Below are 15,093 nucleotides of genomic sequence, written 5' to 3'. Positions count from 1 at the left end.
TTTTTTTTTATCTTACTCTCTTTTTGCTTCCTACTGCTGTCGAACTGCAGCGGTTGAGCATGGTGAGAGGACAACATGTCATGCGAATTACGGCTAATAATGGCTCAACCTGTAACATAAGTATAGAATTGGCGAATTCACGGAAGGGATTGTTTTATCTGGCTCTGTTCTTTTTTTTCTTTGGTCACAGAATCATGGTGGTAGGTGAAAACAATGGGCATTCTAGTTTAAGATTATCTTCATCCAAATTGAGCACATCAAATGACAAGTTCCTATCAGGGTAAAAAATAAAAGAGGAAGTGGGTAAATGCAACTATAAGAATGCAATGGACATCCACCTGGGACACCCCAAGCCATCATCTCCTTTTTCTATACACAAAATATCCTACTCTACCACCCTCGCAACGGTAGAGAAAGCCCAAACCAGGATGAACAAAATACTATCTCTTACAAGAACTACACAACCAACTGCCTAGCATCATCAACGGCACATCTCGCAACCCGCTTCAGTTCTGATTTCCAGTCTGTCTCGCGGTATCTCGTCCAAGCGCTCAACCCATCGGGAGACTGAATGCTCAGTGTGTCATAACCCTGTTTGATAATCTTATGGACCTCGCGAGGACTGAGGTTCTTTTTCTGGTTTGCCGGAATGGGCGCCGTGGCCTGCGAATCAGTTTTCGCATCAGCACTCTGATCCGAGTTAAACAAGAGGGTATAGAAATGCGTAGAGACGGAGATCAGGGTGTCGATGGCAGCGAGGTGGACGTCCTTGGTGGTGTCTGTGCTTTTCGACGTTGGGGACTTGAAATAGACCTCACGGTATTTTGTCACGATGGGGCCAGTCTCGACTAGTTTATAGAATAAATCGTCGTAGGAGGCTGGGTCAGGAAGAAAGGTGTCGCCGGTGGAGACGCAGAATGCGATCACGTCAACGAGGGTGGTGGTGAGTGTTTCGATGTGTGGATTGCCGGATAGATCAGAGACGTAGGTTGTTAGGAACCGCATCAGGGAGAGCATGGTGCGCCAGAGCTCCGACCAGTGGTATGTCAGGCGGATTTTGTTCATTGATAGATAGGTGAGGAGACGGAGAAGGATCGCGATTGCTTGGCTGCGGGGTAAAAGAGGGGGGTCGGATTAGCTTGCGCTGCGATTATAAGGATTGGAGCTCATACCTGTATAGATTGACGTCAAGGCGTCGCCGGAGATTGTGAGATATGGTGTCAAGCATCATGTCGAAGATGGCGGTTGCAAGGACTCGGTCCCCAGTGACTAGAGGAAGATATGGCTGTCTTTGTCGACAGAGGCGGATCTTTCTCTTGGTATCTTCGCTGCAGAGTTGCTTGCATAGGGATGAGTCTTCGGAGAGAATGCGGAGAGTGAAAAGATTGAGCTCGGCATATTGTGCTACCCTTGGGGATCGGTAAGCGTGCTGCATGAGGTAGGAGGTCACAGAGAGAAAGCTCGCGAAAGGAGATTCCTCGTTGTCCTTTTCTGGCGCGGAGGTAATGAGATGATAACCAAAGAGCTTATTCGCATTTGTAAAGTCGTACGTAGATAAAAAGATAGCTGCCTGTTCAGCAGGACTGGTATGAGAAGCATTAGCTGGGGATTATTCTGCGGACAAGATTCCTCATCGAAGACTCACAGCTCCGAAAACAGTTCCTTCGCCTCTTCCGCAGTGGGTGGACTTGATTTGTCCCTTCTATTCGGAGCAAGCACGCCCAATCCAAAGTAGATCAGAGTGCTAATCAAGGACCATCCTTCGGGAGCGTCATCTTGCACAGCAACGTAGCCGTTCCTTAGGGCGCCACAGGACAAACCGACTCCCTTCACGATTTTTTTGATACTTGACTCATTGACAAAGTCGTCCAGCCGCAGCTGATATGGGTTCTGGAACTCAAACTTGTTGTAGTTTGCCAGCAATCCGAGAAGAAGGAACGGCTCAAACCCATCAATAGGAGCCTCGGCATCTTGGACAAACTTGAAGGTCGATCAGTCTCCAATTGACGTGCACAGAGTGGTACTGTTTAACAGACCTTCATAAGCGATGGGAATAGGTCGCGATGCGCAAAGTACGAGACCAGACCAGTCTTGTATGCCCCGCTAATCATCGCAATCGCGGTTTTAACGGCTTTCATTCGGAATTCAACTTGGAGTCGGTCAGGAAGTGCAACTTGGGGGCTTTGCAACCAGAAAGAGGCCGAGGTTCAGTGTTAAGGTACTCACAGCTGCTCCCATTGCGGACGATACCATCCAACACGGTGACAAAGTTCGAGATAACATGGTCCACATCGTCAAGTCCAGCAAGGACAGTAATGAGGTCAGAACTGGGGTTGGTATACTTCTTCCTCAGAACACAGGCTAGAAAGACCGTCAAGGTCTGCATCACTACTTAGAGGCTGAAGCACATTGTCTCTTTCGAAGTACTCACGTCCAGTGCATAGGAGTCTACGGGGTTGGAGCCAGAGGCTGCCTCCCGGATTGCACGGGTAAAAAGTTGCCGAGTTTGCGTCTAGAAAGAAGTCAGTGGATGGTGTAAGGTACGATAGGAGCGATATAACAACTAAAAATAGAAGAGAGAAAAAAAAAAAAAGGGATCAATGACCTGCAAGTTCAAAATGTCATCAGGACTTAGCTGGTCGAGGATGGAACCAAGCTGGCCGCGGTCAGGGGGCAACAAAAAGAATTCCTTCCAAAACCCCTCCGAGGGGTCTGCAAAATCAGAGGTCTACCAGGTGGGATATTAGTACCGCTGGGACGAGACGTAGCGGGAGTGGACGGCCATACTTGGAGTAGGTTCTCATATAGTTGCACAATCTTTGGTTTGAAATGCTCGGGCCTACTTTGCTGGGTTAAGGGGGATTCCATGGTGTTAGATATTTGGGCGCTCGATGATCCACACAGAACATGAGATCATCGCTCGCAGCGCAGAGGGTTCCTAAACCAGAGAGGGGATTGGATAACAATAGGGCGGAGGCGTGGTGGTGTTCTTTCTATCGTTTTGATCCACGTCGCCTGTTGTACTTAGTATTATTATCGCCCTTTTTTCTGCCTTTTTGGGGTAATAATCCACACCAGCCACGTACGCCGTTCTCTTTACCACTAGCCACACTTCATCAAATTGCCCCTGGAACTGCTTGGCCTCTGAGATCTAGAATCGCTGCTGGATGTCTCCGCAATATTTCAGTCCGACTACTGGAAGTTCTTCAATGTGGAATTGACTGAGGTATTGTCCTTAGGTTACTGCGCATGTAAATCCGGTAGTTAAGTGAATAGGTACTCCGTAGCTATCGAACTAACTCTGCAATTAGTCTAGATACTTCGATATGACGTGCAGATTTAACCCTACATATCTCCAATAGACTGTGACTCCAGCTCCTCGTTAATTTGTAAAGAATTCCACGTAAGTCACCCTCGTAAGTGCAACTGACGATCCGCGAAGGTGGGAGAGAAAGCGACTTGTCATGGGACATTTATGCCTGAGGCATTAACAGCTCGTCCCCAGGAACCTAGACTCAAACGCTGTCTTGTATCGACATGGTACGGACTACTAGGAGTCACTCTCCCCGTAGTTCGCTCTAATTAAACGACCCAGCTTCAGTTCAGCTGATTATTCAGTCTATGGTCAGGTGATAACAGTGGCGCCACCGACGTGTGTAGAAACACCTGGCTGCTGATTGGCCGACCGTCTCCTGGCTCTGGACCTCTTTTAACCGACCATCGCCAACCTTCCCGAGTCTCTTCCATGATTCAACTTCCTCCTCGCTACATCTCATCCCATTTCCTTTCCATGAGTTCATAGCGGCTTCCTACTTTTCTTAACATAGAGGGCATTGAGTTTTATCTTCGCATCTTGAATGCACCATGCTATTTTGCAGAGCCATCATGCACCCTTCGGTGACATCATCCACCACGGTCGTTGCCTGTATGAGAAAGCCATCCACTATGCTACCCATCAGAAGTCTTCGCCTGTTTTCCTCCTGTGGGAACGTTCACCGATCCTCGAAGCGTGACATGCAGACGGCGACCGCATATCGCCCGCACACTTTGCCATCATCCTTTCCCCCGCCTCGGAACACCGGGGTTCCCGACACCTCGATCGCAGCCGATTTCCCTTCCGCACTTTTCCCAACAACGCCTGGGAACCAAGATACGTCATCGAATGTCAGCTATAGGGAGAATGAGGCTCAGAAGACAGAGCCTGTGGAATCCACGCGGTCGACCGCCACCAAGTCTGCGGAAAAGCCCCGACGGAAACTCCGTCCTAGGAAAGCTGCCATGAAGTTGACCCCGCTGGCGATCGAGCAACTTCGCAAACTGGTCGCTCAGCCAGATCCGAAGTTTATTCGTGTTGGTGTGAAAAACCGTGGCTGCTCTGGTCTTGCCTACCACCTGGAATATGTTGAAAAGCCAGGGGCGTTCGATGAAGTCGTGGAACAGGATGGCGTAAAAGTCTTGATCGATAGCAAGGCATTGTTCAGTATTATTGGCAGCGAAATGGACTGGCAGGAAGATAAGCTGAGCAAGAGATTTGTTTTCCGGAACCCCAATATCAGTATGTGTCTCCCGAGGATCGAAATTTTTGGACATAACATGTCATTAACGTGTCTTACCAGAGGAACAATGTGGGTGCGGCGAATCCTTCATGGTTTAATCAGTTGAACTGATTCTTTCCTATCACTGGGTCGTTTTACGGAGTCACTTTTAAACGGTGCATTGGACGGCGTTTCTTTCGGCTTGCTTTGGTTTTCCGGCTTCTGTCACATTACATTGTCGATTATGCTTAATTGATTCCCCGGTTATATATCCCGCTTGTTACCCCTTTTTTTTTCCTTGTTTGTCCTGGATTCTGCTATAGCCATTGGGTTCTACGCTGCGGCACCGGGGGATTTGTACAGCATTTATGATGTGAATACGACAGCAGAGATGTCTCAATTTGTTATGTTTATATTTTACTATCCATGACCTCGTTGAGGTGCTTCTTTTGTGTTTTGGGGGGGGTTTCGGCCCCTTCGGGATGAGATTCCCCAGTACCATGTTGAAGAGCGCTAGACTAGCGAACATAATTACAAATTAGTCCGATAAATGAACAGCATTTACGTAAAATGATTCGTTATGATTCCTAACAATCCTGTCCAATAATTATGGCGTTACTGCCATAACTTTCCCAGCCGTCGTAGCAATCCGAGGAGATGGCTAAATCATCGGCATCACGTGGGGCTATATCGGGAAACCAAAAACCCGGGTTAACAATCACCAGCGGACTGAATAACCGCCGCTATCGACACCACCATCATTGGCATCTCCTTGCAGTTGGCTTTTTATGATATCAACCAAACCATTCTGGTGATCGTCAATTAGCCTTCTATAAGAGATGACCACACCTTTCTTGACTCCAAATACTAGCCATTTAGAAGATCCAACTGCCGACTCTGACCCCCTCTTTCTCACCGTCCGTTTCTCTGCCTCAATTGCCGATCTGCCTCTAGATGTCTTATACCCGGATACCACTACCGCAGCTGGTCTGAAACAGTTAATCCGTATTCGCCTTCCGTCCGATCTCTCCTCCCATCGTCTTCGCCTCATCTACGCCGGTCGTGGTCTCGAAGACACCGTTGCCCTTTCCGCCTCTCTGAAACTACCACCATCGCCATCTCGATCACCGCGACTCCACACCGACGACGATGAAGACGTGGAGAAATCATCCGCCGCAAAGGGCAAAGGCAAAGCCCCCGTAAGGGAACAACCCCGTCTCTATATCCATTGCTCTATCGGTGATATTGCCCTCTCCGCTGCAGATCTCGCCGCGGAAGCCGCCGCATCTTCTACGCTACAGCAGCAGCAGCCGCAGCGCGCATCATCCCAGTCGGAGAAACATGATTTGTTTACTTCGCATTCCGGGCTGCATACGACACAACAGCAACAGCAGCAGCAAGGTTCATCCACGACGCCGGCGCCGCGTGGTTTTGATCGGCTGTTATCAGCCGGATTTACAGCGGCAGAGGTAGCGGCGTTGCGGTCTCAGTTCCTGGCTATTCAGTCTGTGTCGCGAACGCCGGATACCATGCCGAGCGGGGCAGAACTGCGCGAGCTCGAGGACCGGTGGATGGATGAAGGTTCGTCGTCCATGACGGCGGGGGGTGGAGGCGCCGAGGGAACGTCCTTTGCGGATGACGATGGTGGATTCGGAGCAGGGTCGCGAGGAGCGATGGATGATATGCTGTGGGGTGCTGTGATGGGCTTTTTCTGGCCAGTGGGTTGTGCGATGTGGTTAAGGCGAGAAGAGGGGGTTTGGAGCTGGCGGAAGGGGCTGGCGGTGTTCGTCGGTGTAGTGGTCAATCTTGCGTTTGGGGCGATGCGCATGATGAATTGACAGTGGGTGGATTGATTCCGTGGCTTTATTTATTTATGTATCTTTCTGTTCCTGTACCGACGATACCCCCTTAATTTTGATTCCAACAGAGATGGTGACGTGTATTCAAGAGAAATTAAAATAAGAAGTATAAGATAACTACAGCTGGATGAGAGCTCAGTGAATAGTATCATACAAAGTTCCGTAGCACTAATCGCTGCAACTGCAGCATGGATATATCGCAGGACAGAAAAGGGATAGTGAAGTAACGCCTTCCCAACGCCTGGTAAACCGAACGCTCAATGAAACTTGCTGTAAATAACAGCAACGATCAACAAGACCAATACAGTTATAATCGCAATCGTAATTATCCGATTCGTAGCCATCCTGCAAACAGGTATCATTAGCGATCGCCTCAAGGCTCGATTTTTAATGGCTGCCATAGCAGAGAATATAAAGGTGACAGTACCTACGGGCCATTCCTCTCAGAGTCTTAATACTCGTATCCACATATCCTTCACTCTGCAGCAGTCCCGACCGGGCATGTGTGATGGTCTCGCGCTGCTGGCCCAGATCAGCCAATGTGTTGCGAGCGATATCCTCAGTCTCAAGGGCGATCCGTTGACTGTCCCGCAGTCTGGAGGAACTGCGCTCCAGGCGGTCCGTGCCGGAGAGAAGCTGCTGCCTCTGTTCCAGGTGCTCATCTTGGGGGTCATCTGTGTAGCGATCGCCGAAGAGCGCTTTACGGTCGTCGGAGAGAGACTTGAGCTTGCGTTTGGCCTCATCAATATCCGAGGAGTAGTTGCGGAACCGGACGTTGACCTTGGACCGTGCTGCAGAGGGAATGTTCTGTTTCTCCATGCGCATTTGATCCAGCTGATCTAGAGTTAGCAATGAAATGATAAGGGCTGGAATGTGATTAATATACTAATTCTGTGGCCTCTTCTAGCGTCTGTTCAGCTTGTCTGATTGCTGATTTCCGTTGTTCCCCGCTCGACTCTGTTATCTGATCCAGTTTCTGGTTCAAATCGGCCTGTAAGAGCTTCAGCTCGGTTTCGTAGCTGCTGAACAGCTCTGAGCCGGCATCGGTATCCAAGGGGTTTGACATTATGAAAATCGAGGATGTTTCAGGAATAGGATTGAGACGATGAGACTGATGTAGTAAACTGGGTCAATCTGGAGACAGGACGCGGCCAGAGATGGTCTCTAGGCAGACGGAAACTGTGGCCACCTTATCTAGCGGTGGCTGGAGGGCTTTCGTCCTCTAGACAATGTGGGTCAAGTGCAGGCGGGGAGTATACAGAATACTGTGTGTATATGCCGTACAACGAGGATGAACGGGCGACACGGAAATGAAGCTGAGTGGGAGTAATCGATCTAGAGGGGCGATGACGGCTCATGCACGGTGATGGTTTCATTGATTCATTGATGGCTGGCCTAACTACGCAGACACGTGATCGCCGGCCGAGGTCGACGTTTCCGTCTTGCAATTTATTCTATGATCGGCGTTGTTGTCCAGATCATGATGCTGATTTACTGCATATCGTGCTTCCTTTGACTGTATTTAGGGGAGGTCTCGAATTCCCCCGTGTGATCCCATGCAATGTCGTATTCTTCCAAGTTGCAAGTGCTGGGATTGCAGAGGACTATCAACCTCATACGGAGTACTAGGCCGGTGGAGCATTTTTGACCCCTAGAGCCCATTCTCCATAGCTACGGGTTGAACCAATGATAACATGGAGACCAGCGTACCAGCGTCAATCGCTCGGGGAGACTCCTCTTTCAGGCTGTGCTCCAACAGGTCTGTTTACTCCATGCTCTGTACTCTGTCTTTTTGTTCTCGTAATCTCACCTTTGTCATCTGACATGATCACACTAGGCGTCCACATGAAAATCAGAGTTGCAGATGCAGGTGAGGGTGGATGACTTGTAAATGACCATCTCGACCTGATCATCTCGACCTCTTTCCCTCGTTGGTATTATTTCCATTTCGCTGCATGTCTGCTTCCCTGTACATACGGTAGCACCCAATGTGCCCTTGGAGAGGGAGGAGTATACAAGGATCACATTGCCATTGAAAAGTGCTGTGGCGGACTGGCAAATCAACCATTCGATCCAACTTGCTTTGGTTTTCTTGACTTCATGGGCAATTTAAAGCCAACAGGCTTCCATAGTCATGCCGTTCACGCGTGCTGAGCGTATCGCTATCATAGGAGGCGGCTGTACTGGAGTCACCTGCTTCTGGGCTCTACAGGGATCTGAACACGATGTCCACCTGTTTGAGGCATCCTCGTCCTTAAATGGGCGTATTAAGGTCCTCCCATATGAACATGGCGAAAACCGTGTCGACGTAGATACGGAATCGCCGTCGTTCAATGCTATGACCTCCCGTCAGTGCCATTCCACGGGAGGAGTTTCCAGGCTAACAGCAATATGCAGCCAACCTTGTCTCGCTGCTTTGTTGTCTTGGGATTACCGTATCTGCGGTCCCATTCAGCTTCAGCGTATCAGATGGTACCAACACTTTTGAATGGTGTGGAGGCTTTCTAAAAAGCATATTGCTCCGCCCTTTGCTGTTGGGCAGTTTAGAGACGTATCGTCTATTGCTGGACCTTGTCCTGTTGAAGTACTTGAATTCAGATTCATTGACATTCAAATATTGGACTGGTGGAACATGCAAATGTCATAAAACCTCCAGTATATATGAAGGCCTTTCAAGAAAGGGATACTCAAATATTTTCCGTGACAACTACTTGGCTCCATTGCTTTCGGCTCTCTGGAGGACGAACGCAGGCAGGTTTCTCCCATCGTTTCCTTTCGATGCTCTCGTTCGCTGTTTAAATGACCATCAAATGCTTTGCCGTACTCCGGAATGGCGTCGTATCGACATGGGTGTGAACAACTTTATCGAGGCCATGACCAGGAACTTTCCTCTTGAACGGGTCCACCTCAACACAAACATTCGCGAGATACAGTTGTCTGGCAAGGGACAATATAGCCTCATTACTTCCGACGGCCAGCAGCTGTATTTCGATCACATCGTCTTTGCTGTGGATGGTCAAGAAATCCTGCGCTTGTGGCACCCGAAACTATTAAGTGTTGAAGAAAAGGAAATCATCGAGCACCTCAAAACAACTAAAAATATCGCTGTTTTACATTCAGACGTGCTGGTGAGTCTTTTTTCTACATAAAGTTACGCAGTACACTCGCTAATTTACTTAGCTTACAACTAGAATATCTCGGTCGGCCTACATTTACAACGTAGCCACCAGCAGCCACCAACACCGTCACGGTGATTCAACGGCTCTTAAATCCTGCCTCACATACAATGTCAATACTCTCCAGGGCATCCCTTCCTCCCTTTTTGGACCTATTTTTATCACTTTGAACCCTTTCATTCCACCACATCCTCGATTTGTCCAAGGAATATGGGAGTTCACCGACCCCGAGCTCAGATCGGAAACCCTCCACGCACAAGCCCGGCTGCCTTCCATCCAGAACAAACGTGGTCTTAGCTATGGCTTCCGCTGGACTGGCCGTGGCTTCCTAGAGGACTCGATCACTGCTGGTCTAGAGATTGCCGTGGAACATCTAGGTGCCAAATTGCCCTTTGAAATCGATCGTCAGTATCCTTTAGACTCGTCGGAGCCCGTTTCCCTAAATTCGGGCCTGAAAGACCATCTTGTTCGGGTGACTCTTACTCTCATCCGGATCTATGTTCAATTGCTTCAACTTGGCCTAGTTCTGCTGGGAGCTATTGGGACCTTTTTCCCAGGGATAAGGGCTCTATTCATGCGGTTGAACAAAATCAGGGTGTTCAAACCGGTGTGAAACCGCTGTCCAATATAATACACTGATTTAAGAATAGTCTATGGATCTCATCAACGTTCTGATGTAGAAATTGCAACTAGGTAGTTGGCAGTAACGTAAAAAGACAACATAACGATGACATAGCTCGCCTTTCCAATACATGAAACCCATCAGCACCTCACACATGGTATACAAATTGTTCGTTTTCGCCTCCATTCTTTTCATTTTTTGCTTTATCATCTTCGCGGTCTCGTCTAACTTTGAAATCCCATTAACTCACAAAGCAAATCACCATATTATAGAACGGGAACCCTCCTTCTTCTACAGGAACTTGTCACTGTCCTGGTTCACGATTGTGGCGCTTCTCTTCGCATCCAGGAAGAGATCTTCACATTCTGCTACATCGACCTCCTCGATGCCTCCTGGTCGTCCATTGACACGCGCCAGGATGCTTGCGGGCGTCAGCAGTTGCAGGGCATACCGCAAGCTGACTTTGCTACCGTGTTCGGAGACCTTGTCGAGAGCCGGGTCGGTGATGTTGAGGCCTTCGGTCTTGGCACGCAGGCGAATGATCGTCTTGATCTCGTCGGGCGCGTAAGGGTAGGTGGGGATGATAAGGAGACGGGCGAGAAGATCGGAGGGAACGCCGTGGGCAGCGCTGATGTCGTCGGTGCCGCGGATGACTGTGTGTCCGCGGTTGGAGGCAAGGATGACAATAGGGGAGATGGTAGACTCAAGGGCCCTGTTCAGATATGTGAAGCATTCGATGTCCAGCATGTGGACCTAGTAGGCAAAAAGGTTAGAAATTGAACAAGCAAAACCAAGTAGGGCGAGACTCCCGAGGATGGATCATACCTCGTCGATGAAGAGGACACCGGGGACAAGTTCGGCGACGCCTTGATCAATATAGCGGTTGACCACTTTGTTGATTTCCTGACGCAGCTTATCCGTAATCTCGGTCTTTTTGGGCTTCATGAGTTGTCCCATCATGCTCATGACATCCTGTCCGCCTTGTGGCCTGGCATTGGCCATGTCCAGGTCATGCAGCGTCACGTCCTGCACAATTTCCTTCTTTTTGTGGACTTCGCCTTTCGGGACAGGAACGTATTCTTCGGCTTCGAGATCGAATTCGGTCGCATACGCATCGGATCGTCCAACTCGCTTGCAAGCTCCGGTATTCGCTTCGATGTAGATGACGTCTCCAACGGTCACTCGTTCCTTTTGAATGGCTTCGTAGATACTAGGGTCTAAGCGGAGTTTCTTAGTACCCTTTGCAGACTTCAATCCGATAATCAAATGGCTAATTGTCCGACCATAGCCTCCCAATGGGTTTTCGGTCTCCTCGGGCGTCAGCTCTGTCACTTCACCTTCGTACACTTCTTTGGTTTCACGCACGCGGAGACCTGCAAAAAGCGTTAGCCCTAAAAAAACACCCTATGTGCTACATCCTACGATCCATACCAATCGCTCTGCGGAAGTTCTCCATCAGTGCCTCAGTCTTCTTCACCTCAGAGGAGTAGATCTCACTGCCCACAATCGGACAGAATGGTACCTTGGTACCCAGCTCCTGCGACACAGCGAGAGCAAGAGCAGTCTTTCCGGTTCCCGGACCACCGGCAAGGAGAACAGCGCGTCCAGCCATCTTCTTCGCTTTGATCAGATCCACCACGACACCGCATGCCTGTTGCAGAAGTTTTGTCAGCCATCATAGACTCTTCTCGTAGCATCAGAACAAAACGCTGCAATCGCGTACCTCACGGGCAGCGGCCTGTCCAATGAAACCATCACCAGAAGCCTCTGCAGTTCCATCAGCACGTAACCCAAGGCCCTTGATATGTGTGTGTGCTGCGGTCCGGTTCTCACGCGAATTGCCTTTCACTTCGCTGATCTGGACCATGATGAAGGGATTGCGACCTCACTTAGAAGTCACGGGGGAGAGAATTAGGCAGAGTCAGAATCAGCCAGGATAGAGTTGCGCGACAAATATTATGGAAGATATATGGACAACGAAGGGAAGACCAGAGGGAGGACGATGCTTCTGGCCCGAAATTCACAGCGGCAGGTCATGGGATCGATCAATGATAGCGATCCGCTGCCAAAGGCGGTGAGCCCACCCAAATTCTTTCGCAAACACTAGATCCATGACCAACGAACGACCGCTCGATTAATCGTCGGTATCGGCCTCTTGATCGTCACAATGGCAGGGCTGCAGTCTCGATCCGCCATGTCTCTTCCGTTTTCCCTGTCCACGGCGTTTCGAAATCTCTCGTTGACGGTCACGAAACGCTCATTCTCCACGACGCTACCGGCGCAGAAGACCAAAGACCTACCGGAATACATTCCTCCTTATCCTTACGGCCCGAACTACATCTATAAACAGTCGAATAGCGGTCTCTACGGCGGAGCGATGATCCAATTCGGAAACAAGATTTCGAAAGGTCGCAATGAGGGGAAGACCCGGCGAATGTGGAAGCCGAACGTCCGACGGAAGAAGATCCACAGCGAAGCTCTAGGAGAGGATCTGTATATCAAGGTCACTCGGAAAGCGTTGAGAACGATTCAGAAATCTGGAGGGCTCGACAAATACCTATTAGACGATCGACCAGGGCGGATCAAGGAACTGGGCGTCTTTGGATGGGAACTGAGATGGAGGGTGATGCAGACACCAAAGATCCAAGAGCAATTCCGACAAGAGCGAAAGAAACTGGGTCTCCCGGAGCCTCCATCATTTGAAGAATGGTTGGCGCTGAAACAGGCGGAGGTCAATGCGAGCGAACAAGATGAGACCAATATCAAGGAAGCCACGAAGCCGACCTACAACAAGAAACAGTACTAGCTGGAAATTGTCGGAAGTGAAGAGAACTTTAGACGGTTGATTTGCTTTGATCTGCGGTGACTATTTGATAGGCGTCTGTATCATTATTTTGTTCATGGCCACAAGCCTCTTGCTATACTACTTCTGAGATTCTGGATATTTTCTTGGAAACGGTGATGACTACGCAGCCACTGTTCGGTTGTTAATTGATTGTATCCAGATTTGCATGACTAGCTCTTTACTATATTTATACTTTTATCAATGCTACGTACCTTTGAGATAGATTTGCTGCGTTTTTGCATATAAGAGTCTTGGAGCACCATGGATGGACACTCCCAAACACGGCTACTCGATCCCACTAGTTTATTCCGATGCCTATCCCTACCAGTGCCTTGTAAGAGGAGTAACAATTCCATTAATACTCCATAGTTCTACGCGAGATCCCATCGCCAGGAACGTCGTCGTCGGGCCATTGATGATCCGCGGCTCATTGCCAGATCCGGCGCAATATCTGTCTTGGTGCCGGCCGCATATTGTTCCCGGATCAAGTTCATTATAACCTCAGAGCATGTTTTAATTGAAAGATCCATTCTCCCAGGGACCCCAGCATTTGGCCGCTGGGGACGCACAAGTTCCACCATGCAGTTTGCCTTACCTCCTCGGAGGGATAATCATATTCTCCCATATGCGCGATCTCCCCGGTTCTCGCTACAACGCAGGAAACAGCTCAAAGCGGTCGCAATCTTGATCTTTGCGCTCCTTGTCGTCTTCTTCCTCTTATCGCAGCTCTTTTACGCGAGCACTGGGACAAGCGCAGTGCCAATTAAAACCTCAAATATCGTCATCGTAACCGTTCTGGACCGCGCAGTCCTCAGCGACGAGTACATTCAGAAGATCATTAGGAACCGAGAAGATTACGCCAAACGACACGGTGAGACTTCCTGCTTTGCAAACGATTGGTCTTATGACTAATATAATTTTGTGTAAAGGCTACGGGAACTTCTTTGCGAACCTGTCCGATTACGAGACCTCGCTGGATAATGCGCCGCGAAGCTGGGGCGTTGTTCCTGCCGTCCGTCATGCGATGGCGACCCATCCCCATTCGAAATACTTCTTTCACCTCAGCACTCATGCGCTGATCATGAATCCGAGCATATCTCTAGAATCTCATCTTCTCGATGGCAGTCGACTTGAGTCGTTGATGCGCAAGGATGTCCCCGTTGTGCCTCCCGACAGTATAGTCAAGACCTTTTCGCATCTAAAACCTCAGGACATCGACCTTATCGTCAGCGCAGATGGTGAGGACTTGAGCTCGGGGAGTTTCGTGATCAAGCAGGGGGAGTTCGCTCGCTTCTTCCTCGATATCTGGTTCGACCCGTTATACCGCACTTACAATTTCGCGAAAGCAGAAACACACGCTTTGGTAAGGAAAACCAGATCTCCACTGGTTTCACTAATTAATATGTGTCTTTTATGGCTCGTGGCTGATTTTTCAATTCATTCAGGATCATATCGTCCAATGGCATCCCACAATTTTGGCCCGTTTAGCATTAATCCCCCAACGAATCATCAATGCCTACAGCAGGGATTCCTTGGGCGCATCCACGGATGGCACGTACAAGGAAGGTGACCTGGTACTCCGTCTGGCCGGATGCGACACGGATACGAAACGGAACTGCGAGAAGGAATTGGAGCCCTATTACCGTCTGTGGAGTAGGATAGTAAAGAGATGATCTCGCCATGGCTTACGAATATTGTAATGAAGAATATGGGTTATCTTCTATCTAACCAGATCATTATTTGGAGCTCGTAAGGGAATGGGCATAGCTGATATTTTCTTCTAACTCTTCTTGGCTGTTTTGGGAGCTTGTGGGATTATATATAGAACGTTATTAGTCCATGGATTTTCGTTAATGAGCGCATGCATGTTAGTGTTATCACCAAAACGCTATTAATTTAACTAAGAAACGCCTTGCTAACTAGAACACAAAGCACATCACTGATTCATCCTCATGATTTTTGCCAGGCTGGAAATATTCAGAAGCACGGGGTAAGATGATGCCGGGTTAGTAGCAATACCAACTGTCGACTGTCTTCGGCTGAAAACAAGGCATTA

The 15,093-nt window shown here is 49.1% G+C and overlaps 8 protein-coding genes across 8 annotated transcripts; 5 read left to right on the top strand and 3 right to left on the bottom strand.

The window, feature by feature from the left end:
- Positions 1-456: 456 nt before the first annotated feature.
- On the bottom strand, positions 457-2,868 carry ATNIH1004_004648 (ARMH3 family protein; the record flags this gene model as incomplete). Its single annotated transcript, XM_033569318.1, has 8 exons — positions 457-1,108; positions 1,173-1,583; positions 1,646-1,980; positions 2,037-2,103; positions 2,151-2,380; positions 2,432-2,512; positions 2,606-2,728; positions 2,788-2,868. The coding sequence occupies 8 exons, from the start codon at positions 2,866-2,868 to the stop codon at positions 457-459; spliced, it is 1,980 nt and encodes a 659-aa protein (XP_033428124.1).
- A 1,017-nt stretch (positions 2,869-3,885) lies between these two features.
- isa1 (Fe-binding Fe/S cluster assembly protein ISA1) lies at positions 3,886-4,654 on the top strand (the record flags this gene model as incomplete). Its single annotated transcript, XM_033569317.1, has 2 exons — positions 3,886-4,555; positions 4,617-4,654. 2 exons carry the CDS (start codon positions 3,886-3,888, stop codon positions 4,652-4,654), a joined length of 708 nt encoding a protein of 235 aa, XP_033428123.1.
- A 720-nt stretch (positions 4,655-5,374) lies between these two features.
- Positions 5,375-6,373, top strand: ATNIH1004_004646 (DSC3 family protein; the record flags this gene model as incomplete). The annotated part of the gene is made up of 1 exon (XM_033569316.1): positions 5,375-6,373. The coding sequence occupies one exon, from the start codon at positions 5,375-5,377 to the stop codon at positions 6,371-6,373; it is 999 nt and encodes a 332-aa protein (XP_033428122.1).
- Positions 6,374-6,719: 346 nt separating this feature from the next.
- VTI1A (v-SNARE protein VTI1) lies at positions 6,720-7,460 on the bottom strand (the record flags this gene model as incomplete). The annotated part of the gene is made up of 3 exons (XM_033569315.1): positions 6,720-6,739; positions 6,826-7,228; positions 7,281-7,460. The coding sequence occupies 3 exons, from the start codon at positions 7,458-7,460 to the stop codon at positions 6,720-6,722; spliced, it is 603 nt and encodes a 200-aa protein (XP_033428121.1).
- Positions 7,461-8,528: 1,068 nt separating this feature from the next.
- ATNIH1004_004644 (uncharacterized protein) lies at positions 8,529-10,183 on the top strand (the record flags this gene model as incomplete). Its single annotated transcript, XM_033569314.1, has 3 exons — positions 8,529-8,742; positions 8,792-9,522; positions 9,575-10,183. The coding sequence occupies 3 exons, from the start codon at positions 8,529-8,531 to the stop codon at positions 10,181-10,183; spliced, it is 1,554 nt and encodes a 517-aa protein (XP_033428120.1).
- A 300-nt stretch (positions 10,184-10,483) lies between these two features.
- On the bottom strand, positions 10,484-12,059 carry rvb1 (RuvB family ATP-dependent DNA helicase pontin; the record flags this gene model as incomplete). Its single annotated transcript, XM_033569313.1, has 4 exons — positions 10,484-10,945; positions 11,018-11,565; positions 11,624-11,843; positions 11,916-12,059. The coding sequence occupies 4 exons, from the start codon at positions 12,057-12,059 to the stop codon at positions 10,484-10,486; spliced, it is 1,374 nt and encodes a 457-aa protein (XP_033428119.1).
- Positions 12,060-12,359: 300 nt separating this feature from the next.
- On the top strand, positions 12,360-12,998 carry MRPL24 (mitochondrial 54S ribosomal protein bL28m; the record flags this gene model as incomplete). The annotated part of the gene is made up of 1 exon (XM_033569312.1): positions 12,360-12,998. The coding sequence occupies one exon, from the start codon at positions 12,360-12,362 to the stop codon at positions 12,996-12,998; it is 639 nt and encodes a 212-aa protein (XP_033428118.1).
- Positions 12,999-13,302: 304 nt separating this feature from the next.
- On the top strand, positions 13,303-14,710 carry ATNIH1004_004641 (putative alpha-1,6-mannosyltransferase subunit; the record flags this gene model as incomplete). Its single annotated transcript, XM_033569311.1, has 4 exons — positions 13,303-13,371; positions 13,407-13,908; positions 13,967-14,400; positions 14,483-14,710. 4 exons carry the CDS (start codon positions 13,303-13,305, stop codon positions 14,708-14,710), a joined length of 1,233 nt encoding a protein of 410 aa, XP_033428117.1.
- Positions 14,711-15,093: the final 383 nt, after the last annotated feature.

Source organism: Aspergillus tanneri, assembly GCF_003426965.1.
Source record: "Aspergillus tanneri strain NIH1004 chromosome Unknown AapTan_3_pilon_pilon_pilon, whole genome shotgun sequence".
In the NCBI taxonomy this organism is placed as follows: Eukaryota; Fungi; Ascomycota; class Eurotiomycetes; order Eurotiales; family Aspergillaceae; genus Aspergillus; species Aspergillus tanneri.
The sequence above is the reverse complement of the archived record's forward strand: the minus strand, read 5'-3'. Positions and strand labels throughout refer to the sequence as shown.